This window comes from Corvus hawaiiensis, chromosome 31 (genome assembly GCF_020740725.1).
Source record: "Corvus hawaiiensis isolate bCorHaw1 chromosome 31, bCorHaw1.pri.cur, whole genome shotgun sequence".
NCBI classification, from domain to species: domain Eukaryota; kingdom Metazoa; phylum Chordata; class Aves; order Passeriformes; family Corvidae; genus Corvus; species Corvus hawaiiensis.
The window spans coordinates 424,744-451,780 of record NC_063243.1 but is presented as its reverse complement, the minus strand read 5'-3'; the positions used below and the strand labels follow the sequence as shown (position 1 = coordinate 451,780).

The 27,037-nt window shown below is 53.2% G+C and overlaps 1 protein-coding gene, 1 long non-coding RNA gene and 1 pseudogene across 2 annotated transcripts; 2 read left to right on the top strand and 1 right to left on the bottom strand.

Annotated features, from left to right (window-relative positions):
• The window catches only part of LOC125318702, an 84,931-nt pseudogene that overhangs the window by 12,360 nt on the left and 45,534 nt on the right, over positions 1-27,037 (top strand).
• On the top strand, positions 5,786-8,442 carry LOC125318787. The gene is made up of 2 exons (XM_048289718.1): positions 5,786-7,348; positions 7,677-8,442. Exons 1-2 carry the CDS (start codon positions 6,375-6,377, stop codon positions 7,702-7,704), a joined length of 1,002 nt encoding a protein of 333 aa, XP_048145675.1. The 5' UTR covers positions 5,786-6,374; the 3' UTR covers positions 7,705-8,442.
• Positions 24,611-25,610, bottom strand: LOC125318840. Its single transcript, XR_007200510.1, has 3 exons — positions 25,552-25,610; positions 25,046-25,131; positions 24,611-24,625 (listed from the first exon to the last, which is right to left on the bottom strand). It is a non-coding gene; the product is annotated as an uncharacterized LOC125318840 (long non-coding RNA).

Genomic DNA, 27,037 nt, shown 5'->3' with positions numbered 1-27,037 from the left:
CACTAAATATCAAGTAGCAGGAAACCAGCTGCCTATACCTAGATAAGAGCCAGAGACAAATATGTGCTTGCCCAATCCCTATCTGTACTTGCTTAATCAGCTTTTAGTTCCAGGACCTTGAGCATAATGACCATACAAGGAGAGGTCAACCAAAAGACACCGGAGGATGACTACTAACCTTCATTCTGCGACCACCAGGAGGAAAAAAAGACCCCCTAGCAGCAAGTCACACATGCGCAGAATGCCATGAAAAAGACACGTTAACCGGAAAAGAGACTGTATAAGAAGGAACTGGAACTGGCGAAAGGTGCGGCAGTTGGTGGAGCGGAGACTCCCCTGCTGCCCAGCGCTGTAATTGCTTTTGCCTTGCTTGCTTGCTGCTAATAAATAAAATTGTAATTAGCAGATTGAGTCTCAGAATTTATTACAAATTGGTGCTGTGACTCGGATGCAACTTGTACGGCGGGGTAACGGCTCTACCGGGGAGGCGCCCCGCCGATCTGTCGGCGGCCCTGGTGGTCCCGATCCCTACCTCGGTTGCACCGACGAACCTAAATTCAAGGCATTAGGCAAAGGAAGCTGGCAGACCCTGTAAATTTTGTGCACAAAGGTCCGGACGAAGACGCAGGACGCTTGAGTATCTGTGCGGAAGGATCCGTTCGGTCTAGGTCAGGTATCCTGGAGTGCTGCGAGTGTGTGCATGAGAGGGGAACCGGCAGCTCGGATTCTCCAAGCGAGTGTGGACCCTCAGTAGTGCGGTTCTCATTGCCCGCGAGGGCGTGAGCCACGAACCAGGGGAAGCGAGTGAATCTGCACCACAGACGCGCTTGAGGGCACTCCAGAAGATGGGACAGGGGAAAAGCAAGCCCTCCGTACCCATAAAACTTCCCCCGGTGCATAGAGATAGCCCACTGGGGTTTATGTTAGATAATTGGAGACATTACCCTAGCACAGGGGGTAAGGATAAAGCTAAAATGATTCATTATTGTATAGAAATATGGGGCGGGAAGGAAATTTCCCAGGGTGTTTTCTGGCCTATGTTTGGATCATCTGAAGGATGGGTAAAGCAGAAACTTAACACCTGGGTGAATACAAAAACTCCTTTTAGTCAGGAAGAGAGTAATTATGCTAGCGTTTGGGCAGCAACACCTGAGGATGAAGTGCTCCTGTTTCCCCTTAAGGAAGGAAAGCGAAAGAAAGATAAGAATAAGGAAGAAGACATCCCTTTGATCCCTCCCCCTATGTACTCCCTCAGGATCCCCAACCCCCAAATGCGCCTCTAAGGGAGCCCCAGGGGGTGGGAGGTAACCCCGAGCCCCAAGAGGAAGAACAAGGACCTATGACTAGGGGCCGGGCCAGACAACATAACTTATACCCATTAAGGGAAATGCCCATGGGAGGCCCGGGTCCTCAACCCGCAATAGGATTCATCTCAATACCCCTTAGTTCTAATGATGTACGGGAATTCAAGAAGGAGATGGGGAACCTCCTGGAAGATCCACTGGGGGTGGCAGAAAGGTTAGACCAGTTTTTGGGGCCCAGTATATACACTTGGGGTGAGTTACAGGCCATATTAAATATTCTTTTTACGGCCGAGGAAAAGAATATGATTAGGAGGGCAGGAATGCGAATATGGGACGCACAACATGCGCAAGGACCTTTAGCAGATACTAAGTGGCCTCTGCAGGATCCCAATTGGAATCACCAGCAGCAGGCAGACCGAGGTCACATGCAGGATCTGAGAATAATTATAATACAAGGAATTAGAGAAGCAGTGCCTAGAGGGCAGAATATTAACAAAGCATTCAATGAAAGACAAAAGAAGGAAGAGACACCCACAGAGTAGTTAGAGCGCCTGAGAAAGAATCTGCAGATGTACTCGGGTTTAGACCCCGAAACACAACTAGGACAGGCATTGTTAAAGACACAGTTTGTGGCTAAATCATGGGAAGATATCAGGAGAAAGCTGGAAAAACTAGAAAATTGGCAAGATAGAGGTTTAGATGAATTGTTGAGAGAAGCACAAAAAGTGTTATGTTAGAAGGGATGAAGAGAATCACAGGAAACAAATAAAAATGATGGTGGCGGCAGTTAGGGAGACAAGAGGAAACGATCCTCCCCCTCCTCGCAGACCGCGTCAAATGCCCCAGAGAAATGGGGGAGGGGACACGCGAGTAGAGAAAAAGGATGTAAATGTGTGTTTTTATTGTGGAAATAGAGGGCACTTTAAGAGAAACTGCAGAAAAAGGCTGAAGGATGAGAGGATGTTTAAAGAAGATTAGAGGGGTCAGGGGCTCTATTTGCTGGGGGCACGGAAACATCAGGAGCCCTTGATAAAAATTAAGATAGGTCCTCAGCAGCAAGAATTTGAGTTTTTGGTAGACACTGGAGCGGAACGGTCCACGATACAAGTATTGCCCGCCGGGTGCAAAATTTCCTGGGATACTGCCCAAGTGGTTGGGGCAAAAGGGGAACCCTTTGAGGTCCCCATTATAAAGAATGTATTAGTAGAACCAGGATCTAAAATGGGAATAGGGAGCCTTTTATTAGTTCCAGAAGCTGATTATAATTTGTTAGGAAGGGACTTAATTATAGAGATAGGCATTAATGTAGAAGTAGTGAATAAAGAATTAAAAGTTAGACTTTGTCCCTTGAGAGTGGAGGATGAAGAGAAGATTAATCCAGAAGTATGGTACACCCCAGAGAGTGTGGGAAGACTCGACATACCTCCCTTCTCGGTAACCATTAAAGATCCTGAGGTGCCAATAAGGGTCAAACAATACCCCATTTCTCCAGAGGGAAAAAGGGGATTAAAACCCAAAGTTGACAGGCTACTGAGTAAAGGTCTTTTAGAACCTTGTATGTCCCCTTTTAACACCCCTATCTTGCCAGTAAGAAAGGCAGATGGGTCATACAGACTAGTTCACGATCTAAGGGAAATAAATAAAAGAAAGTAGCGCGCTTCCCGGTAGTGGCCAACCCTTATACCTTATTGAGCAGATTAGGTCCCGAAAATCAGTATTATAGTGTAATTGATCTTAAAGATGCATTTTGGGCATGCCCCCTAGACGAGAGAAAAGTAGAGACTATTTTGCCTTTGAGTGGGAAGACCCAGTAACACATAGGAGACAGCAATTAAGATGGACAGTGCTCCCCCAGGGATTTACAGAGTCTCCGAACTTATTTGGACAAGCCTTAGAGCAAATCCTGCAAGAATATCAGACTAGAGAAGGAGTGGTCCTCATTCAGTATGTAGATGACCTTTTAATTGCAGGAGGAGCAGAGGACAAAGTACGAGCAGAAAGCATCAGACTATTGAATTTTCTCAGTGTTAAAGGACTAAAAGTATCTAAGGCAAAATTACAATTTGTGGAAGAGGAAGTGAGATATTTAGGCCATTATCTGAGTAAAGGAGAAAAGAAAATAGACCCTGAAAGAGTAAAAGGGATTCTGTCCATACCACCCCCTAAGAACAAAAGACAAGTGAGGCAGTTAGTGGGTCTAGTGGGGTATTGTAGACAGTGGATTGAGAACTATAGTAACAAGGTTAAGTTCTCATATGATAAGTTAAGCCAAGAGGGTTTAATAAAGTGGAGCGAGGAGGATGACCAACATCTAAGAGTATTGCAGCATGATCTAGTCAATGCCCCTGTCCGGAGCCTACCAGATTTAAAAAGACCTTTCTATCTATTTATAAATGCTGACAATGGAACGGCCCATGGAGTACTAACCCAAGAATGGGCTGGAAAAAAGAAACCTGTGGGGTACTTATCAAAATTGTTAGATCCTGTCAGTAAAGGGTGGCCCACATGCCTGCAGGCAATAGTAGCTTGTGCTCTCCTGGTAGAAGAGGCTAACAAGATTACCCTCAATGGAGAACTAAGGGTATTATCCCCTCATAATATTAGAGGAATTCTACAACAAAAAGCAGACAAATGGATAACTGACGCCAGACTCTTAAAGTATGAGGGGATCCTATTAGACTCCCCGAAATTAACCCTGGAGGTGACAACGCTACAAAATCCTGCTCAGTTTTTGTATGGAGAGCCCGATGAAGCTAAATTGGCCCATGATTGCCTGTTAACCATAGAAGAGCAAACTAAAATAAGACCAGATCTTGAAGAGGAAGAATTAGAAGAAGGGGATAAATTGTTTGTAGATGGATCATCTCGAGTAATCAATGGAAAAAGGGTATCCGGTTATGCAATAATAGGAGGGGAAGAGTTTAAGGTGATAGAATCAGGACCATTGAATAGATCCTGGTCCGCACAAGCCTGTGAGCTTTATGCCGTGTTACGAGCACTGCAATTATTAAAAAATAAGTTAGGAACAATATACACTGATTCTAAGTATGCCTATGGGGTTGTGCACACTTTTGGAAAAATATGGGAAGAACGGGGACTAATAAATTCCCAGGGAAAGGACTTAGTCCATCAAGATCTAATAAAACAAGTGTTACGGGCTTTGAGGGGGCCAAGAAGAATCGCTGTTGTAAATCTAAAAGGACACCAGAGAGGGCTGGACTTCAAAAGCAGGGGAAATAATGCAGCAGATCAGGAAGCAAAAAGGGCCGCACTATTAGCGTTACGACCTACTCCCAAAGAGGATCCAGCAGCTGAGAGAAGGAAGTGCCATACTTGCGGGGGAAATCTACAGGACCCTCCTTGCTATGCTTGTTGGGACAATTGGGGTATGGATGCTATAGAATGCGCCTGTGAGACACCAAGGGCTAAGCATTGTCTTTTCCACGGTAAAATTTGGCAAATTTATAGTTTTACAGCCCAAGAGAAAGAAAAGATGCAGAAAATGGGATTGAGAGAAAATTCGAAGGGGGAATGGAGACTCCCAGAAGATGACAGGATCGTACTACCAAAATCATTAGCCATGGAAATTATGAAGAGAATGCATAGCAAAACACATTGGGGAGCACAGGCATTGGTAGACCAGTTTGCCATTAAGTATATGTGTATCGGAGCAAATGATCTGGCAAAACAAATAGTGAGGGGATGTGTTATTTGCCTAAAGGTAAATAAGACAAACCTAAGGAAATCCCTAATGGGGGGACGGCCTACAGCATATAGGCCATTCACCAACATTCAGTTAAACTTCACTGAGTTGCCAAAAACTGGAAGATATAAGTACCTACTGGTAATAGTGGACCATTTAACCCATTATGTAGAAGCATTCCCGACTGCAAGAGCAACGGCGCAAGTGGTAATTAAAACCTTGTTAGAACATATTATCCCAAGATACGGGATAATAGAAACCATTGATTCAGACAGAGGACCACATTTTGTGTCAAGAGTGATCAAAGAAATCATGACAGTAATGGGGATAAAATGGGACTACCACACTCCCTGGCACCCCCAAAGCTCGGGGAGAGTGGAAAGAATGAATGGGGAAATCAAGAAGCAACTGACAAAACTTATGATAGAAACCAAATTGTCATGGGTAAAGTGTCTACCTCTAGCATTATTGAACATTCGAACCCAACCTAGGTCAGACATGGGAATATCTCCTTTCGAAATGTTGTATGGAATGCCCTATAATATGGAAGAGCCTCAAGACCACCCAAGCCTAAGAGATCAGAATATAAATATGTATATCACAAGTTTAATGAAGTATAGAGAGAATCTGTGGAAAAAGGGAATGCTAGCCCAGAGACCTCCATTAGACCTGAAACTACACCGGGTACAGCCAGGAGATTGGGTGATGATAAAATCCTGGAAGGAAGCAACCCTACTCCCACTGTGGGAAGGTCCTTATCTTGTATTATTTACCACAGAGACTGCAGTTAGAACAGCAGAAAAAGGATGGACGCATGCTAGCAGAATCAAAGGACCAGTGACGGGCCCAACCCCCGAGTGGCAGGTGACCAGCCGCCCCGGAGACCTGACATTAAAGATTCAGAAGAAAAATCATTCATGAGCAAACATCGAGTAGAATATGCACCGGAACCATATTATACTGAGGAAGGACTAATTCTAGCGCAGATGTTAAAATAAAGTGTGGGGACCCCAAGTGTCACTGTTATCCGTTTGTATGCTACATCTGTAAAGTATGCGGGGACAAGTGGTGGAGTCACTGTAGGCGAAGGGTTCCCCCTAGAGGGGTTTGTATTCCTTGCTGGACGCTCCAGCGGAACTTAACTGATTGGATCTTAAAGTATAAGGTGGTGCATGAAGGATTAATAAAAAAAGAATCTAAAAAATGGTGGAAGATCTTTGCATACGGGATTGAGCCAAAATATTATTGCTATCATCCTAATGAGCCAATCCCCTTTATAGTTGAAATTATTAATTGCACCTGTCGTACCCACCTGAAGGGAATCCGGTGTGATACACCTCAGGTTAAGAACTGTAACTGGGACTCCTATGTTAAGAGGCAAAAAGAGCGACAGAATTGCCCCCAGGGGTCTCCTGAAGAATACTCTTGCTGCCGAGAAGATGGTACCCCTCGTGGCTCGAAGCAACCGAGTCGACGAGCGAGGCAGAGGAGTAGAAAGCTGTGGAGGAAAGAACCCCCAGAATGGGATAATAAAACTACGCTCATGGAAATGCCTCAGAAGTAAGATTAAGAGCAAGGATCCCTGGAGGGAGGGCAGGTCGCAGTGTGTAAATTGGAGGAATCCTCGAACATACTTTTGTACTCTCCACGCCTTTAGTGATGCTCGTTGCTTGACCCGGCATATTACCCTCCTTGTGCTTACATTGTATTTAAATGAAGCTAGCGCAACAGAATCCCTATCACACCAACCATTTAAATGGTCATTAATACGGTGGGAAGATCAAAAGGTTATACAAACAGTGACTACGCCAAGTAACCCAAGCTTTAGTTGTCAACTCTGTGATCTTATACAAGTAAAACCATGCCTGAACAAAAAAGGATTCTATTTCTGCCCAGCATCTAACCCAGGGAAAACCTATTGTAACTGGCCTGGACACTACTACTGTGCATACTGGGGCTGTGAAACAGTCGCCTTTGGGTTTTCCCCTGGAGGAGGAAAAGACAAATATATCAAGGTCGGGTGGAGGCCCAGCGGGTGTCAGCCCCCAGAGGTAGGGCCAGACACAGGAATAAAGCAGGGCGGAAATTGTCACGGAATTCAGATAAATGTGACCAATAAAATGGATTCCGGATGGGCAATAGGAAAAACCTGGGGAGCTAGATTATGGGAATCCGGTACAAATCGGGGTGGGCACTTTCTGATAAAAAGGGAAGAGATACCACCGAGTGCTGAAGCCATAGGCCCCAACGTAGTTATTAACCCCCCTATAGAAATTCAGTCCCAGGGTAATCGAGCGGCAGAGGAAGACCACACTGCTCAAACACCGACTATTTATAATCAAACTGAATCAGACCAAAAGGAATTGAGGGAATACAGCACCTTATGGAAAGTAATGCAAGCCAGCTTTGGCATTTTAAATAAGACCAGCCCAGAACTGACAGAAGGATGTTGGCTATGCTATAATATCAGGCCTCCCTTTTATGAGGCTGTCGGAATAACGAGTAAACCACAAAGACTCAACGAGAGCAACCCAAAACAGTGCTCTTGGAAAAAGAACAAAGTGAGTGAGCAGGGGATAACACTTTCCCAAGTATCAGGACAAGGACGATGTGTAGGTACTGTTCCCGAAGAAAAAAAACATTTATGCAACATCACAGTGAAAAATCCGAAGCAGAGACAGCCAGCAGCATGGTTAATCCCGGCCGCCAATACCAGATGGGTCTGCCAAAGCATAGGAATAACTCCTTGTTTGTCCCTTGAAGTTTTTAATCATACTCATGACTATTGTATTCAGGTAACCATCATACCTAGAACTACTTACCACCCTAAAGACTATGTTTTCAAGCAACATATCACCCCTGAACACCACTTGATGAGGAGGGAACCTTTCACCACCCTAACCATAGAAACCCTCTTAACAGTAGGAGGAGTGGGAGCTGGAACAGGAATAACCTCACTAATTAGCCAGCAAAAAGAGTTTAAAGCACTAAGGATCTCTGTAGACGAAGATTTAAGTAAAATAGAGCAAGCAATTGACAGATTAGTCAAGTCAGTCAGGTCACTGTCAGAAGTGGTCCTACAGAATCGCAGGGGACTAGACTTACTGTTTTTACAACAAGGGGGTCTTTGCGTAGCACTCAAAGAAGAATGCTGCTCCTATGCCGATCACACCGGAGTGGTAATAAACACCATGAATGAATTAAGAAAACAGCTAGAACAAAGGAAACGAGACAGGGAAGCATACCAAAGCTGGTATGAAAACTGGTTTAATCATTCCCCCTGGCTGACTACATTGCTTTCAACCATTGCAGGACCATTAATTTTGTTAGTGCTTGGACTCACCTTTGGACCATGTATATTTAATAAACTAATTTCTATAATAAGAAGCCGCTTAGAAGCAGCACACCTTATGCTTGTTAGAGCTAAGTATAAACGAATACTTGAAGAAGAAAACTTAAGAACATTAGAACTGGCTAAACAAGAATTGCAAAGATTCAGTGAACAAAAATGAATAAAGAAGAGAAATGGGGGATTGTGAAGGATACAGGATGCTTTGTTCACTAAATATCAAGTAGCAGGAAACCAGCTGCCTATACCTAGATAAGAGCCAGAGACAAATACGTGCTTGCCTAATCCCTATCTGTACTTGCTTAATCAGCTTTTAGTTCCAGGACCTTGAGCACAATGACCATACAAGGAGAGGTCAACCAAAAGACACCGGAGGATGACTACTAACCTTCATTCTGCGACCACCAGGAGGAAAAAAAGACCCCCTAGCAGCAAGTCACACATGCGCAGAATGCCATGAAAAAGACACGTTAACCGGAAAAGAGACTGTATAAGAAGGAACTGGAACTGGCGAAAGGTGCGGCAGTTGGTGGAGCGGAGACTCCCCTGCCGCCCAGCGCTGTAATTGCTTTTGCCTTGCTTGCTTGCTGCTAATAAATAAAATTGTAATTAGCAGATTGAGTCTCGGAATTTATTACAAAACCCTTTGTGTTCAGACCAAAGTAATTAATCCTTAAAAAGACTAATAACCCCATGTGATGGCCCCTGTCTGGCAGTGTGAAGGAACTGTGAGATTTTTCAGGGCAGAGATTATTACAGCTGGTGATGGGGTCAGTGGCTCTGACCCAGGAAGAGGTGCCCGGTCCGGGGAGATGGTCCCGAAAGGAATCGCCTTCCCGAGGCCCGATGTCTTACCTCAGCTGCTGGCAGAAGGGCCTGTGCAGAGACTGTCAGCTCTTTAGTGATTATCAGCTCGTGATTCCAGCTCAGCTCTGCAGGGCAGCCTCCAGGCCAAGCCAGACCAGAGAGAGAGACAAGACACTCGTGTGGCTGGTTCCGCACAGAGTAGCTTTATTGCTGGTCCGTACTCCAGCGAAGGGGAAAGCCAGGGACGGCAGCAGCTCTCTCTCCTCGCAGGGGCAGAGGGCTGGCTTTATAGGGATACAGGGGATCGGTAAAGGCCAATGGGTTACAAAGGATCTGCATAGGGTCTCCTAAAGGACTGTGGGTCTGTCTTTTCTCGCTGTGACCAAAGAAGTGGTTGCCTTTCCAGCAAGTCCTGCTGGGCGATTACAAAATCTCTTCTCTCAGCAGAGATCCCTCCAGGGCAGGGGCTGGGCACGCCCAAGAGATGTTTTACACCACCGCAGATTGTTTCTTTCTGGGTGGGTCTGCTGTTGGTGGCACTTTGGGAACCACGTGATGCAGAAGAAAACCCTTTTTTCCTTAAGCATAACAAAGAGACTTTTCAAGAACTGCAGCACTGACCAAAATCCCATGTTCTGCTTCCTTTGTGCGAGTTGGGTAAAAGGAGGGAAGTGCTGGAAGAGAGGGGAGGTTTGCTTGAATTTCTTGTTATTTGCTTTTACTTTTAATTCTGTTGGTAATAAACTTTTTCTTTGTACAGCAACTGTTTAAGTTTGAACCTGTTTTGCCTCGCAGCTCTCTAGTTTTCCTCAATATTTTCTTATTTTCCCCTTATGAAAAATAACAGATTTCGTGTGCTTGACGCTCAGCTGCGTCAAACCACGACAGGCAGAGCCCTGGTGCCCCCCGTCTGAGTGATCCATGTTTGGATCCAGTGTCCTGGGTTTGCATGGCCAGGCTTTGGAAATAGGGGGCCTCCAGGGGTGGCTTCCTTGAGCAGCTTCCAGAAGCTTCCCCCATGTCCGGCTCCTGTTCCGCCCCGCCCCTGAAGGCGAGGGTAACCCAGGGTCTGGTTCATGGCTCCCTGGGGCAGATTAGAGTGAAACAACAGTGAAAAATCTGTGTTTGTAAATATATCTCTGTAGGGTTTATTTCAGAACAGTTTGGTTGCTGTGTGAAGGGGGTTTGGAGCCCTTTTGGTTACCATCTCCAGTAATATTAAAAGCATAAAAGTAACACTCAGGAAATGTATAAGGGCAAAGGAAGTATGAGAGTAGAAGGATACAGAGTCAGCAGCCCTGGATCAGCAACAAAACTTTTGGTTTGGGTTGTTCCAATGTCCCTGTCCTTGGTTTAAGTGATGGTCCCAGGCTGGATCCCGTGGGGGCTGGGGAAGCGCAGGAAACTCCAAGTTCCGTGGGTTAATACAGGTTCAGGTTTGGGTGAACACCCAGGCACCTCCCCCGGGGGAGTTTTGCACTGTCCGATGTCACACTGTGGATCCCGGGGCACTCTGGGGGCTCTGATGGTTTATGGCCCCTTCTAAGACATGGCCCTGCCCCTCCCGGCAGCGCAGCTGAGCCAGGCATGGCCCATGCGAAGGGATGGAAACCTCCAGCCCTCTGTGTGCATGTCCCGGGCCTGCCCCGGGCGGGTTCCCAGAGCTGGGCCAGCTGTGTAAGGGAGGGCGCTGCCCTGCTCCAAAGCCCTGTCCCACCTGGCCGGATCTGCTTCCCATCGGCCTCTGCCCTTCCCTGGCTCCAGGCCCGGCTCGTCCCCTCCGGGCTGGGTGTTCCCCCCTGTGCCCCCGGGCGCTCCCTGTGCCCACGGCCAGCAAAGGCCCCGCTGCTGTTGCCGGTGGCCAATGGTTTGAGCCATTAACCCGGAACATTTCAGTCCCTCACAGCTCTGCACCCCAAAAGCCGAGAGGGATCAAAGGCGCCTCAAAGCAACTCCATCCCACTGCAAACAGCTCAATTCCACCTCAAAACAACTCCATCCCACCTCCAAATTTTGGGGTATCCTCTGTGCCCAAATTGCTCCCAGTTGTAGATGTTCCTGTCCGTGAACTTCACCCAGTTGTTGTCATCAAGGAAGTGCCAGTGGGCTTTTCCCCAGGAATGGAACACACCTGTGTGGGAGACAGGTCAGGGGGTGCCCCCCTCCAGCAGCCCCCAGCACCCCACAGCAGGTTGGGAGCTCAAGGGACCCCCCTGGACACCCCTTTCCCACCCCTCTCTGCCCCACGGCCGCCTCAGCACCGGGCGAGCCCCCCATGAGACCCCCAGGGAGGGACAGGGGTTTGGGGAGCCCCCCGTGAGGTTCTGCCCCCCCGAGAGTCCCAGGGAACAGCTCAAGAGATCAAATGATGGGTGTAGGTGCTTTGGTGGGTCGGACGGTCGGGACGGACGGAGACGAGAGATCTCTGAAGTCAGATCTTGGAACATGCGGTTTATTGCAAAGGGCGTGGGTACAGGGGCACTGCTTAGAGCTGCCAGCTGCAGCTCTGAGCAGGCCCAAGAGAGCAAGAGAGTGAGCGGGTAAGTAAAGAGAGAGAGAGAGCGAGAGGAATGAGAGTGAAGAAGAAGTGAGTAGAGCAAGAGAGTGTGAGTAAGAGTGTCTGAAGTCCTGGTTACAATACAATAAATCATCTTCTGTACTGAATATTCTAATTGTCACTAACCAATCTAATACAAGATACAAATCCTATAGCATTTACATACAGCCTATAAGAGTTCTTATATTACCATAGAGTGTTACATCTTAACTTCTAAAAACTACTCTTTGGACCCCTTCTGCTGAGCTAGTAGGGTCTGCTCTGACCCTTGGACCTGCCTGCAAGCAGAGGGTATTGTTCAATCAAGAGAGGATTACTTCAGTCGGCCATACCATTGTTTTCTAGTTGTTCAGTAACTAAGACTTGGTATCTCAAAAAGTGGCTTTCATTTCGATGTCACTTATAGTTTTCATATTCCCAAAATCTTTTGTCAGGCAATCATATTTATAAGGCTTTCCTGTTTCATCTTCCCTAACAATGGGGAAACAAAGGGACTCTCATGGGAAGCCCTTTCCCGCTGTCCCCCCGGCCCTTATCCCCCTCTCAGACACCTTTCCCATCATCCCCACGCCCCTCCCCACTCACTCAAGAGCTCCTCACCCGCAGCCGGGGGCTCCCAGCAGCCAGAGCGGGGTGACACGGGGGACACACGGGGGTCCCCATTCCAAATCCATCCCAGGGCCGGTTTTGCCCCTCCAGTCTTGGCTCCCACGTGGGGTTCCCCAGAGTCCCTCCCACTGCCCCCCAATAAACGGCACTGGGGTGAACTGGGAAGCCTTACTGGGAGCACTGGGAGCAGCCGGCTGGGGGCAGAGTGACAGCGGGGCTGGGGGGGACACATGACCCCCCCAAAATCAGCGCGGAGATGGAGCGGGGGGTCCCGGCCGGGCCCGAGGCCACGGGGAGGGGCTGCGGCCGCCGGCGGCTCAGGAGCTCTGTGGGCAGAGCAAAGGGGGTGACACCGGGCTGGGGGGCCCGGGGGGGCACACACGCTCTGGGGGAGGGGGGATGCGATCCCCGGGACCCCCCGTCACCTCCTCGAGCAAGTGAAAGCCGAGCCCCAGCGCCAGGAAGATGAAGCCCAACACGAAGTCCCCGATCCCCATCAGAATCTTGCTGCGGGCAGTGTCCGCTGGCATCTGTCGGGGGTCCACAGAGGTGAGGACCTCTCAAAAAACCCCCCAGAGAGCCATCAGGACCCCCTAAACCCCTCTTTTTTTCGTCCCCAACTGTCCAGAACGCCGTTAAACCTTCCAGCACATGCCAAACCCACTCATCTCCTCCAGGACTCCACAACCCCCATCCCAGTTGCTCCCTGCCTTCCGAGGATCCCTCGAACCCTCTCCCAGCCCCTTTGCCCAGGCTAAAAAGAAGGGTGGCTCTTGATGGCATGCCCAACACCGAGAAACAGGACAAGAGATCGGCCTAGAAGCATAGACAGCTTTGGGTTGGAGTGTTCTGAGAGAAGTGAGCTGCCCTCGTGAGAGGGGAGTGGATTGAGGGCACTGGGGAGGCACTGGGAGGGCACTGGGAGCGACTGGGAACGGAGCGCGCGGCACTGGGAGGCCGAGTCCAGCACGGGGCAGTCGGCGCTGCGGGTCTGCCTGGCAACTGATGAGTCATCAGAGAGACGCGCTCTCATTGGCTGAGGGGCGCCAGCGCCACGCAGGGCTGCGATGGACACGCGGAGGGAAACTGGGAGACACTGGGAAGGACTGGGAGGGACTGGGAGAGACTGGGAGAGCTCAGGGGAACCTGGGAGGACAAGAGGCCCCGGGGATGGGCTCCAGGGGGGCTGAGGGGCTCCAGGCTCATCCCCAGGGCAGGGCCCGAGGGGACTCGCTCTGCCCGACGTTCTGCACCTCTGCGCTCCGCCAGCAACGGGGCAACGATCTCGCGGTTGTGCCGGCAGAGCCTGTCCGCCAGAGCCCCTTTGTACCCCACTCTTGCTGCATGGCTGTTCCAGCACTGCGCCTGTTTCTCCCCACACGGGGTGTCCCCCACCAACAGCCCCACATCGCTGGCGAGTGCAGTTGCTGCTCCCGGTGTCAGATGCTCCTCTGCACCAACCTCACCCGCTCGCTGCCCTTCATGAAGTGACACTCGGACTTCATCATCCCCTGGAACACCCCTGTGTGTGCGGGACACAGCTCAGGGGGTGCCCCCCTGCAGCCCCCAGCACGCCCAGAGCTCCGGGAGCCACCCCGGATCCCCGCTCCGCACCCCCTGTGCCCCACGGCCGCCATGGGACCCTCCTGCCCGTGCTCCCACTTCCTCTTTTCCACCCTTCTCCCTATTTCACATCCCCTCCCCCGCCATTTCCAGCCGCTCCCCAGAGGAGTTTTGGAGTCCACTTCCCCCCTTTTCAACCTTTCCACCCTTTTCCCCCACAATCCCCCAATCCCCAGCCCACTCCCGCTCACTTTTAGGGTCCCATCCTCCACTTTTCCCCACCTTCCCACCCCCTCCCACCCGTTTCTCCTCCACTCTTCAGCCCCCTCCTGCTCTTCCTCTGAGGGTCCCCTCCAGCTCTCACTCATTTTAGGGGTCCCATCACCCCTTTTCCCCCTTCTCCCCCCCTTTCCCATCGCGTCCCGCCCCCCCACGCTCACCCGAGAGCTTCGTGCCCGCAGCCGGGGGGCTCCCAGCACCACCAGTGCCACCAGTACGGCCCCAGCTGCCACCACTCGCCCCATGGCCAGCGCTGGCCATGATTTTGATTGGCTGAGGGGCTTTAGGGACACTGCAGCCTCGCGGTGGGGTTTTTTTGGAGGGGGAACCTTGAGGTGCAGGGCAGGTGGGAGCTCAGTTGTGCCCAGAAATGTGTCCCCAGGGACGCGGGATCTCAGGGGTGCCCATGGCCTGGGGTGACGCTGGCCCGGTGCCAGGCACCCACCAAAGCCACTCTGTCCCTGCCCCCCGCAGCCGCACAGGGGAGAGAAAATGGAACCGAGGCTTCCCGGGTGGGGATAAGGACTGGGAGAGATCCCTCAGCAAACACCAGCACGGGCACAACAGGCTCTAATTAGAGATATTAATTAAATTGATGACACCAAAAAAATAAGAGCAGGAGAATGAGAAGGAAAAAAAGACCCTTAAAAACACCCTCCCCCCACCCCTCCCTCCTTCCCAGGGGCTGTGGGGGAATCTCTGCATCCGGCACCTCCATCTTTGGAGCCGCCAGACATGGAGGAAGCTTCCAGATCCTTCTCGCAGAAGCCACTTCTGAACCAACCTTGCTACCAAAACCAGGCTGTGCAAGCCAAATAGAGCCCCAAAACTGGGGACTCAGGTATCCAGGAGCTCAGCTGCACTCCAAAATGGGGATGGAGAGGTCCAGGGACTCAGCTGTGCCCAAAAATGAGGCCCCAGCTGAGGGTGTTCCCTGCTTGGCTGAGCGCTGCCTGAGGGCTGGGGCTGCAGCAAGGGGGGACACCCTCCTCCAGCGGGAGTGTCCCGAAAATGGGGGACCCCCACAACCCCCTCATAACCCTCGGGGGCTGGGCTGGCCCTGCCTGGATGCCGGGAGACACCAAAACCGCTCTGTCCCTGCCCTCTGCTACTGCACAGGGACAGGAAATACAAGGAAAGGCCCAGGAGCTGAGAGAAGGACCGGGAGAGATCCCACCCCGAGCACTGGCACGGGCACAACAGAGCCAGCCTGGGCACAGGGAGGGAATTTATTACCAACCAAATCCCAGCAGCACAAGGAGAAGGCAAAGAAATCTCTCCAACACCTTCCCCCCACCCAGCGGGGATCACCCGGAACGGGGGTCACCAGGGCTCTGCCCCACGGGGGTCACTGGGGATCATCCAACGCTGATCCTCCCACGGGGGATGGAGCTGGAGCAGCGCACGAAGCTCTTCCCGCACTCGGGGCACTCGCAGGGCTTCCCTTAGCGGTGCCTCCGTTGGTGTCGGGTCAAGTGAGAGCTGCTGGAGAAGCTCTTCCCACACTCAGGACACTCGTAGGGCCTCTCCCCGGTGTGGATGCGCCGGTGCCTGATGAGGTGGGAGTTGTGTTTGAAGCCCTTCCCGCAGTCGGGGCAGCGGAAGGGCCTCTCATCCGTGTGAATGCGCTGATGTACGAGAAGATGGGAGCTCCTCTGAAACCTCTTCCCACACTCAGAACACTGGTAGAGCCTCTCCCCAGTGTGGGTGTGCTGGTGTGCCCTCAGGGTGGAGCTCCACCCGAAGCTCTTCCCACACTGCAAGCACTCATAGGGCCGTTCCCCTGTGTGGACCACCTGGTGCCGGATCAGCTCAGAGCTCCGGCTGAAGCCCTTCCCACATTCCCCACACCCATAGGGCCTCTCCCCAGTGTGGATCCTCTGGTGTACCCTCAGATGGGAGCTGTAGCTGAAGCCCTTCCCACATTCCAAGCACTTGTGGGGCTTCTCCCCACCCTGAGGCTTCTCCCCCAGCTCCGAGCTCCCCCTGGATCTCCGGCCGCCTTCCCGGCACAGGGGGGCTCTTTCCTCCTTGGATCTCTCTGGGCTGCGTTTGCAGCCCCTCCTCGTGCGGCATCTCCGGGGCTTTTCCTCCTCCTCCATCCAGCCACGCCTTGGGAATGACAAATCCTGGTTTGGGGGGAGAAACAAGGGGTGAGCGCCTTCGGCTTGTGGTTTCTCCTGCCCAAGGCCATCACCAGGCATCTTGTGTCTGTTAAAACCTCCAAAACACCAAGATTCAGACCAAAAGTCCCACAAACATCAAGACACAGACCCAAAACTCCCAAAACATCAAGATTCAGACAAAACACCCTCCAAAATATAAACATTCAGCCCCCACAAAAAAACCAAAGCACCAACATGGAGACCAAGAAACCTCAGAAATACCAAGATTCACCCACGGGAAAATCGTGGATCCCCCTCCCTGATCACCGGCTGGATGGGGGGGGGCAACGCTCCTGGGGCTGGGGGGAGGCTGCAGATACAGCGAGTGCTGGAACCTTGCGGTGCCTCCTCTTCCTGCTCCTCCTCCTCCGCCTCCTGTATCCCTACTCTTCCTCACACTCCTCTTCCTCACACTACTCCTTCTCCTGCAGAATCCCACCTGCTGCTCCCACGTGCATCTTTTCACCATTCTGGTCTCCAGCCCTGCTCCTCCAGCCTTTCTCCTCCTCCCCCCAGGCCCAGCACCCACCCCTGGCTCGCTCTGTCCCCCAGAGCTCTCGGATCCCACAGCACCAGCAGGGATGCAGCTGCGGCAGCTCGGGCTGCGGCAGCGCTGGGCTCTCGGCCGCTCCTGCCCGCACTCGGCCCCCGCCGCAGCCACTTCTGCCAGCACAGCACGGGCCGGCCCGGCCTTGGCGCTCCCCCCCTCCCACCTCCCCAAATTCCCCTCGCGGGGGGCGCCAAGGCCGGGCCACACGGGGGCTCCAGCTGGGGAGCGCCGGGCGCTGCGGCTCTGCCTGGCAACTGCTGACTCACCAGCGCCGCGCCTTCTGATTGGCTGAGCGCTGCCTGAGGGCCGCGCCTGCACCAAGGGGGGACACCCTGCTCCAGGGGGGATGGCCCGAAAACCGGGCACCCCCAGCCAAGGAACAACAGCAACGCCTCCCTACAAACACATGCTCTCAATCTGCTCGGACACAGCCACACCGACTTGGACACAAGCAAGTGACACCACAAACCATCAGCTCCACAAAATGGCACTGATTGACACACACTGCTGCTCAGCCAAGCTCCTGCTCAATTCCTCAACTTCCAGAACAACAACAAAGCCGGAACACAACCATGGACATCGTTTCCCATGCAAAAGGGGACAATGTGGAGGCAGTTTGCACATTCTCCCAGAGCTAATTAAGGACATGGACACCCAGCAGGGGTAAAAAGGGAAGTTGAGAAGGGGTCTCAGCAACAGGGGACGGATGGTGTTGGTGTGCTGGGAAGGGATTGGTTGAAGGGAGTGTGCAGGAATATGGTTAAGGCAAACAGCAGCAGGAGGAATCCATGTGGGAAGAAAGGAAAAGGAAGATGGAAAAGAGGAGGAAGAGAAAAAAGTGAGGACTGGGATGCTTTTCAGCACCATCTTATCCTCAGAATTTGCCAGCTGATCCAGATCTTTTGTAACCCTGGTCTCCAGGACAGGAAAACAAAGAAGTTCAGGATTTCAGGGGGTTTCTCTGTGGGGGGGAGCAGCAGGACAGGGCAGCACGGGCTGGGGGCCTGTGGGGAGCTGCGGGGCCGGGACGGGGCTGTGGGGCAGCCGGGGCTCAGCGCCGGGCACTGCCTGACCCCAACACCCCCCGGGCAGGGCCGGCACTGGCCCCCGGCCCCCAGGAGGCTGCGGGATGTGGAAGGATCAGGATTTTCTTTCATCGATCTTGTTTGGGTCACTGGAGAAACGAATGATTGTGCAGAAAGCTCAGCAGCTGTCAGAGGATGAGCACCCACAGGCACTGAGGGGGCTGCAGGAGAGGCACAAGAAGCCCCTGCAGCACTTGGCCAGAAAGGCTCAGCAGGGGAATGCAAGAAGGGATGAGCAAAAGGCCAAGGTGAAGGCAAAGGCCATGGCAGAGTTTCTACAGCCCCCCAGGGATGAACCGCAGGGCCCAAGGGGGCCCCAGCACCCAGGGGACGGCGGCGGCCACAAGCACCTGGCACAGGCATTGCCCTCCTCGGCACGGCAGAGCCCACCCAAACAGCCCCTGCCAAGGAATCAGGGCTCCAGCTGCAGGCCACAAGGACACTGCAAGCACAGACAGCAGCACCCTCAGCACCAGCAAGTCCACCCCTGATGGACATGGATTGTCAGGGCTCTCAGAGCTCCCAGCACACCAGGGACCCACCGCACCAGAGCCCTTGAGAACATTCAGGGCGCCTCTGGATCGAGACGAGGCCGCTCCTGATGGACACAGAGGCTTCTCGATCCACTCCGAATCTGAGACCTAAGGGGGGAAATTGTCAAGAAGTTCTTTCATTATTCAGGCAATAAGTGGGAAAGAGGAGCAGGGGTGTTTTATTCAACCACTATCAGTAGATGTGGGGGATGGGTTTGAAATGCATCAATTTCTGTTTGTTCCTAATTGTGATTGTAATTTACTGGGAAGGGATTTGATGGCTAAAGTGGGAATGCAAATTCATATTGTCAAAGGAGATACAGAGGCTAATGCTGCTGGACCTTGGTGTCAAATGTCTGCCAAGGCCTCTGCTGAAGGGAACCCAGAAGTGTGGGCAGCCCTAGGGAAATAGGCAAAATTAGATATGGAGCCTCTCCAAATTCCTCTGAAGCAACCAGGACAAGTGGTGTCTAAAAGCAATACCCTGTTCCAAGGGAGGCAAGGGAGGGGTTACAGCCTCTTACTGAGGCCCTGCTAAAGGCAGCGCTTCTGGAGCCAGGCATCTCTCCCTACAACACTCCTCTCCTGCCAGCCAAGAAACCCCATCATGGACACCAGAAGGAAAGCACAAGTTTCAAGGCTTCAAAAGCAGATTAACTGAGCCTCCTGCCCTGGCCCTCCCAGAAAATACACTCAGACACGGGAACTCATTCTACAGGAAAGATCCTTCAGGCCGTTCTGGCTGCTTTAGGAACACAGTGGCACCTCCAAACCCCCTGGTAACCCCAGAGCTCAGGTCGGGTGGAAAGAATGAATGGGGAAATAAAGAAACACCTTCTGAAGCTGCTGAGAGAAACCAAGATGCCACGGCTACGGCTGCTGCCATTGGCTTTGGCACGAAGAAGAGCCAGACCCAGGGCAGATATTCAATTATCTCCCCTGGAATTGATGTTTCCAATTCCTCCCCCTGGAAATTCTCGACCTAGTGGGGGATGGAGATCAGGGATGTCTGTTTCAAGCAGTCTGTGGCCACAATCCTGTCTCTTGTGAAATCTCTTCCACAGGAAGCTCGGCTGGCACAGACCCTGCCTTGGCACTTTGCTGCCCACAACATCCAACCAGGACATCGGGTCCTGCCTGAGGAGCGCAAAGAAGCACCACTGCTGGCCAAGGGCGTGGCCCATTCCAAGTGTCCCCGAGCACAGAAACAGCCGCCAGCACAGCTGAACACGGGGGGACCCCTCACCCTCGCCTCAAGCTCTCTGAAGCCCCGCGGATTTGCACTCCCCGGCTGCAGGAGGACCATGCGAGGCCGCCACTGACCCTGCACAGAAGGGGCCGCAGCAGCAGCCAGGGCTCCACAGCGGGGGAAGCCCCGGGGGCTGCCCACAGATCCTCTGCTGAAATAGTCTGGCTGGGCACCTCCTCTGGCATCTCCAGGCACTGGGGGCCAATCCTCGCTGGCACCGGGCGACCTTCAGAGCTTTCTGTGCCTGCACTCGCCACAGCTGCTGCACGAGACAGCGGGAGAATTCCACTCTGGCTCTCAGTTACACTCACACTCTGGGCTGGGCGGGATTCGATTGATGGAAAATACACCAAGTTCAGAATTGCTTTAAAATTTTATTTCTCTACTCAGGCTTGGTTTGCCTCTGTCTTGGGGAAAGGAATTTAAAGTGTTTGTTAAGGGATGTTACACCACTCAACAGAGATGAGCTTAACATCTCAACAGACTGGGAACAGCCCAAAAGATACCCAAAAGATAACGCCCATCAACAAAACATCAATGCCCATCAGCAAACATCAAGGAACAGCTACCCCAGACACTGCCCCCGGCACAGCTGGAGACCCCTGCTCTGGAAAAGGCTGAGAAGGAAATCAAGGAGTGTGCACCTAATTAACATCAGAGGCCAAGCAATCCGGGGCCAATAGGAAACCAAATACTAAGAACTACCCAACTTGGAACCAATGAACATTAAACCGACGGATTTCTATGGGTTTAGACTGTATAAAGTTGAGGAAAAATCTGGTACAACTCGTGTGCCATGGAATGATTTTCTCTGCACACCCGGGCTATGTGTGCATGAAATGATTTCTCTTGCACATCCTGGCCAGAATAAAGTAATGCCTTGATCCTCTAACACTAAAAAGGTCGTTGGAGAGTTTTTGTTCTTCCCACACTTTCAGTGACAAGATTACACCATTAGAATGGTTTTTCTTAATAATTCTACATTGATATTGTCAGTTGGGTCTGGGCCAAAGGTGTGAGAGTCAATTTTTAGTCCGAGGAGAAGAACCAAAAATCTTTATTGCTTTGGGGCATTTTGTGTATGTTTGTGCATGGCTGTTAGTGATGGCAGAATTTTGGAATGGGTTTGTCAATGTTCACCTGTAGGCTACATTTTGCAAAACTGGAAGAGCTTTAAAACTGACCCTTTAACTCATAAACAGTTAAAAAATATTTTAAAAAAAAAAGGGGGTGGAAAAAGCCGCTTTTGGGGGGCCTCTTGTGAGTCACCTGATGGCTGCCCTGCAAGAGAAGCTTCCTTCCAGGCAGCCAGCAGAGAAGCTTTAGAAATGCAAATTAACTCTGCTGCGGGAAGTGTGCACAATGTCCCAGGCTCTCCTTGCCTGCCACAGGAATTGGGCTGATTCCCTCTGCCCCTCACCCCAAGCTCTGCCTCCCTGCACTGACGGAATTTGCATCGCTAAAGGCAGAGCCCACACTGAGCATCTCTGACTCTGCAACAGAAATCCCCGAAGCTGAAAAGGAAAACAGCAAACGGAGAATGTTGGGAGAACTTCACTCACAAAAGCGGGGGGGAATCATCCCTCTCCCCACTCCAACATCTGCTGGCACTCTCTGTGTTATACAGGGTGGGTTTGACCACTGGGCTGCTTTTGCTGACACAAGGTCAGCGAAATCACTTGGGAATCCAAGGATGTGATGATTTAATCACAGAAAATCGGTCAATTGACGCATCCCTGGCATTTTTGGGAGCGCCCAAAAATGGGGACAAGATGAACGGCCACCAGAACAAATCCTACAACACCATGGAGCAGCCCCTGGGAACCCAAACAAATTCATACCAGGTGCCAGAAAACCCACTGATCATTTCAATGCATCATTAGATTACAAGCTGTCCTCCAAATCATAACCAAGCACACAGCTCCAGCTCCTGACCTTCTCACCCACCAATCCACTCCCATGAGCAGCGCCACATTTCACCCTGGGATGGCATCAGATTCTCTTCCAGCAGAAGGACCAGCAGGTTGTGGAAAATTAAATGACTCAAAGTGCTCTTGGCAAAGAGATGGCCAAGGAAAAGTGGTGAAACAGAGAACAAAGGAAATAAAACTTCACAGAGCCATGAATATCAGATGTTATACAAAGTGGGGGTGCACATTAAGGGGCACATGCAGCAGGCGGATCGGGAAGTCTGTACCTTCCAAGGACCTCAGCCACTGCGGAAAGGGACACGGAGATGCGGCCGGGCAAATCGGCATAAAAAGGAGGCTGCGTCCTCCAACACTTGGACAGACCCCACGGGAAATGCCCCGTGGCCTCTCCCTTTGTCCGGGAATAAAGTTACTTTTACACGACTCCTCCGGCTCCTCTGGGGACACAAACCTCTGGCCACGGGAACTTTCCCGCACACTGCCGGCCACGGGGCAGCCACCTCTGTCCTACCCACAGCAGCCGGGACGAGCCAGCGCTGCTCTGGCACCGGCTCCTGCCGAGGCAGCAGCGGGAAGGAGACCGCGGGCAGCCGCTCCCGCAGCGCCCTCACGCCAGGGCGAACACGGCGCCCACACGGCACAACGAACCCGCCACAGCCCCCTGCCGCCCCCTCCGCCCGCAGCCAGCCCCGAGCCCCGCCAGAACCGAGCGCGGCTCCCACCTGCGCTGGGGCCGCCTCCGAGCTCCGCCGCCGCCTCACCGGGCTCCGGCCGCCGCCGCCGCTCCCGGGCCCGCACAGACGCTCCGCCAATGGCGCCTCTGCTGCGCCACGGCCGCCCTGCCGGCGGCTCCGGGCCCGGGCTGCTCCCCGCTCCGACCAATCAGCGCGCCAGAACCACGACTGACGGCAGCACCGCCCAATCGGAGCGAGGGGCGGGCTCTGCACACGGCCCAGCCCCGCCCCGCGCTCCCAGCGCCCCCCGGGCTGCGTGAGGGGAAAGCCGCAGCTGAGGAGCAGCCCTGGAACGGGCCCGGCCCGAGCCGCCATTCAGCTGAGAAGAGAAACAAAGCTCTCCGCTGCTCCCGGCCCGACCTGCCCAGCCCTGCGTGTCGGGTGCCTCCGGCTCCTTGGGAAGCCCTGCAGCCTCGCTACTGCCGCCCCTAATTCGGAGCATCAGTGCATGGCTTTGATTTCCCCGAGAAAGGGAAAACCGCCCCAAACCCCTTTGGCTGAGTGCACGAGGGGAGAGATTTGTGGCAGAAAACTCCCAAAGTCGTTTTTCCCCAGCTTGGGAAGAACAACCCAAGCCAAGCGGAGCTGAGACCCCCCAGCAGCGCCTCTCTGCCGCCCCAGCTGAAGCCCTCGCTGGCTGCTCCAGGCTGGATGGGCAGACTGGGAGCACTGGGAAGGGGCCCCGGCTCGGGGCGCAGCCCCCGGGGCAGCCCCACGGCCCCACGACCCCTCCAAGGCTCCGCCAGCCGGGATGGAACGTGGGAGGGGGAGCAGGGCAAGGGCCGGGGCTGTCGGTGCCCAGGGGACACAAGGGACAGCGGGGGCACTTCACAAGCATTTCATGCAAAAGATAAAATCATAAGGAAGACAAAAGCAACAGCAACAGTGGCACCATAGCCCAGGGCCACACAGGAACATGTCCCATTGGAGTGGGGTGATGCTGGCCCGATGTCAGGTACCCACCACAGCCGCTCTCTCCCTGCCCTCCACAGCCGGACAGGGGACAGAAAATTTAACCAAGGGCTCATGAGCTGAGGACCAACAGATTTCACTTATCAAACACTGTCACAGGCAGAACAGGCTTGAAACTGGAGATACGAATTGAATTTATTGCTATCAAACTCAGAGCAGGATAAGGAGAATTAAAAGAAGACCCTTCAAAACTTCTTCCTCCCACCCCTCCCTCCTTCCAGCTCCACCTCCCACCCCGGCAGTGCAGGACACAGGGAATTGGGGCCATGCTCAGTTCATCCCCGGTGCCTTCTCCCACTGCTCAGGGACAGGAGTCGTTCCCCTGCTGCACTCTGGGCTCCCTCCCACCAGACAGTTCTCCAGGAACTTCTCCAGCCTGAGTCCGTCCCACGGGCAGCAGTCCCCTCACACTGCTGCAGCCCCGGGGGTCACTCTGCCCCGGGGTCAGTCCTGCAAGGACAGGCTGCTCCAGCAGGGCCCCTCTGTCCACGGGTCTCGCACGGGGTCACAGCCTCTCCTCAGGCATCCCCTGCTCCGGTGGGGGCTCCTCCAGGGGCTGCGGGGTATCTCTGCATCCCTGGGGTTCTCTGTATCTGGCACCTCCATCTTTGGAGCCACCATGGATTTGCACTGCTGGACATAGAGGAAGCTTCCAGAACCTTCTCCCAGAATCCACCCTGTAGTCCCCCTGCTACCAAAACCAGATCGAGCAAACCCAATATAGCCCAAAAAATGGGGTCCCAGATATCCAGGAGCTCAGATGCACCCCAAAATGGGGATGGAGATGTCCAGGTGTGCCCAAAAATGAGGCCCTAGATGAGGGCATTCTTTGCTTGGCAGCAACTGTGCCCTCTGCAACTGCACAGGGACAGGAAATACAAGGAAAGGCCCAGGAGCTGAGAGAAGGACCGGGAGAGATCCCACCCCGAGCACCAGCACAACAGAGCCAGCCTGGGCACAGGGAGGGAATTTATTCCCAACCAAATCCCAGCAGCACAAGGAGAAGGCAAAGAAATCTCTCCAACACCTTCCCCCCACCCAGCGCGGATCACCCGGAACGGGGGTCACCAGGGCTCTGCCCAACGGGGGTCACTGGGGATCATCCAACGCCGATCCTCCCACGGGGGATGGAGCTGGAGCAGCGCACGAAGCTCTTCCCGCACTCGGGGCACTCGCAGGGCTCCCCTTAGCGGTGCCTCCGTTGGTGTTGGGTCAAGTGAGAGCTGCTGGAGAAGCTCTTCCCACACTGGGGACACTCGTAGGGCCTCTCCCCGGTGTGGATGTGCCGGTGCCTGACGAGGTGGGCGTTGCATTTGAAGTCCTTCCCACAGTCGGGGCAGCGGAAGGGCCTCTCCTCTGTGTGAATCCGCTGATGTCTGAGGAGATCAGAGCTGGTCTGAAACCTCTTCCCACACTCCTCACACTTGTAGCACCGTTCCCCAGTGTGGATCCTCTGGTGCCGGATCAGGTCGGTGTTGCAGCTGAAGCCCTTCCCACACTCGGGACACTCGTAGGGCCTCTCCCTGCTGTGGATGCACCAGTGCCTGAGGAGTTGGAAGTTTTGATTGAAGCCCTTCCCACAGTTGCAGCAGTGGAAGGGCCTCTCTTCTGCGTGAATCCGCTGATGTACGAGGAGATCGGAGCTGGTCTGAAACCTCTTCCCACACTCCTCACACTCGTAGGGCCGTTCCCCAGTATGGATCCTCTGGTGCCGGATCAGGCAGGAGTTGTAGCTGAAGCCCTTCCCACACTCAGGACACTCGTAGGGCCTCTCCCTGGTGTGGATGCACCGGTGGGTGACGAGGTTGGAGTTTTGCTTGAAGCCCTTCCCGCAGTCAGAGCAGCGGAAGGGCCTCTCATCCGTGTGATTCCTCTGATGCTTGAGGAGATCGGAGCTGCTTGGAAACCTTTTCCCACACTCAGAACACTCACAGGGCCTCTCCCCGGTGTGGGTGCGCTGGTGTCCCCACAGGCTGGAGCTCCGGCCGAAGCTCTTCCCACATTTCCCACACTCATAGGGCTTTTCCCCAGTGTGCATCCTCTGGTGTTCCATCAGTTGGGAGCTCCGGCTGAAGCCCTTCCCACATTCCCCACACTCATAGGGCCTCTCCCCGGTGTGGATCCTCTGGTGTACTCTCAGATGGGAGTTGTAGCTGAAGACCTTCCCACATTCCAAGCACTTGTGGGGCTTCTCCCCACCCTGAGGCTTCTCCCCCAGCTTCGAGCTCCCCCTGGATCTCCGGCCGCCTTCCCGGCACAGGGGGGCTCTTTCCTCCTTGGATCTCTCTGGGCTGTGTTTGCAGCCCCTCCTCGTGCGGCATCTCTGGGGCTTTTCCTCCTCCTCCATCCAGCCACGCCTTGGGAATGACAAATCCTGGATTGGGGGGGGAAACACAAGGGGTGAGCGCCTTGGGCTGGGGGTTCCTCTTGCCCAGGTCCATCTATGGAATTCTCCGGGGCTTTTGTGTCTATAAAAACCCCAAACCACCACGATTCAGCCCAAATAACCCTCCCAGCATGTTGGGGAAGATGAAACAGGAAAGCCTTATAAATATGATTGCCTGACAAAAGATTTTGGGAATATGAAAACTACAGGCAACATCGAAATGAAAGCCACTTTTGAAATACCAAGTCTTAGCTACTGAACAACTGGAAAACAATGGTATGGCCGACTGAAGGTAATCCCCTCTCGATTGAACAATACCCTCTGCTTGCAGGCAGGTCCAAGGGTCAAAGCAGACCCTACTAGCTCAGCAGAAGGGGTCCAAAGAGTAGTTTTTAGAAGTTAAGATGTAACACTCTATGGTAATATAAGAACTCTTACAGGCTGTATGTAAATGCTATAGGATTTGTATCTTGTATTAGATTGGTTAGTGACAATTAGAATATTCAGTACAGAAGATGATTTATTGTATTGTAGCCAGGACTTCACCATTCCATTCCACTCTTACACACTCTTACTACTTCTTCTTCACTCTCACTCCTCTCGCTCTCTCTCTCCTTACTTACTTGCTTACTCTCTTGCTCTCTTGGGCCTGCTCAGAGCTGCCAGCTGCAGCTCTAAGCAGTGCCCCTATACCCACGCCCTTTGCAATAAACCGCATGTTCCAAGATCTGCCTATAGAGATCTCTGGTCACTGTCTCGTCTACGCCCAGTCCAGACTGAACCCCAAAGCTCTTACACCAGCACTTCCCCCTCCCTGATCTCTCCGCTTGGGGTTCTGAGGGTCTCCATTCCCTGGGCTCATCGTGGTCCTGTGGCTCCTGGGGTTCCCCCTCTCTGGGGTCCCACTCAGCGATGATCCGGGGGGTTTTGCGGTTCCCAGGGGTCCCTTCTCCCCTGATTCTCTGCTGCAGGTTTCCAGCGATCCCAGGGGTCCACCCTTATCCAGGCTCACCCCATCTCCAGGCTGCCGGGGGTCCCCCAGCTCCGGGATCGCCCCTCTCCCCTCACCCCACCCTGAGGCTCCCGGCGTTCCCCTCCACCGCTCTCCCAGGGGGGCCCCAAGAACGATGTCCCCCTCCCACCCCCGCACCGGCACGGAGCCCCCAAAATATCCCCCGAAGGGGCATTTGCGGCTCAGCTTTGGGGTCCCGCAGGATCCAAACATCGCACCCCCCCCCAAGTGAAACCCTCCCAGGGACCC

Excerpts from the sequence above, each read along its gene's own strand:
- LOC125318787 (XM_048289718.1), top strand. The coding sequence starts at position 6,375 with ATGTTAAGAGGCAAAAAGAGCGACAGAATTGCCCCCAGGGGTCTCCTG. Across the intron at positions 7,349-7,676 it reads ACACCGACTATTTATAATCA|AAGCAGAGACAGCCAGCAGC; the intron begins AACTGAATCAGA and ends GTGAAAAATCCG.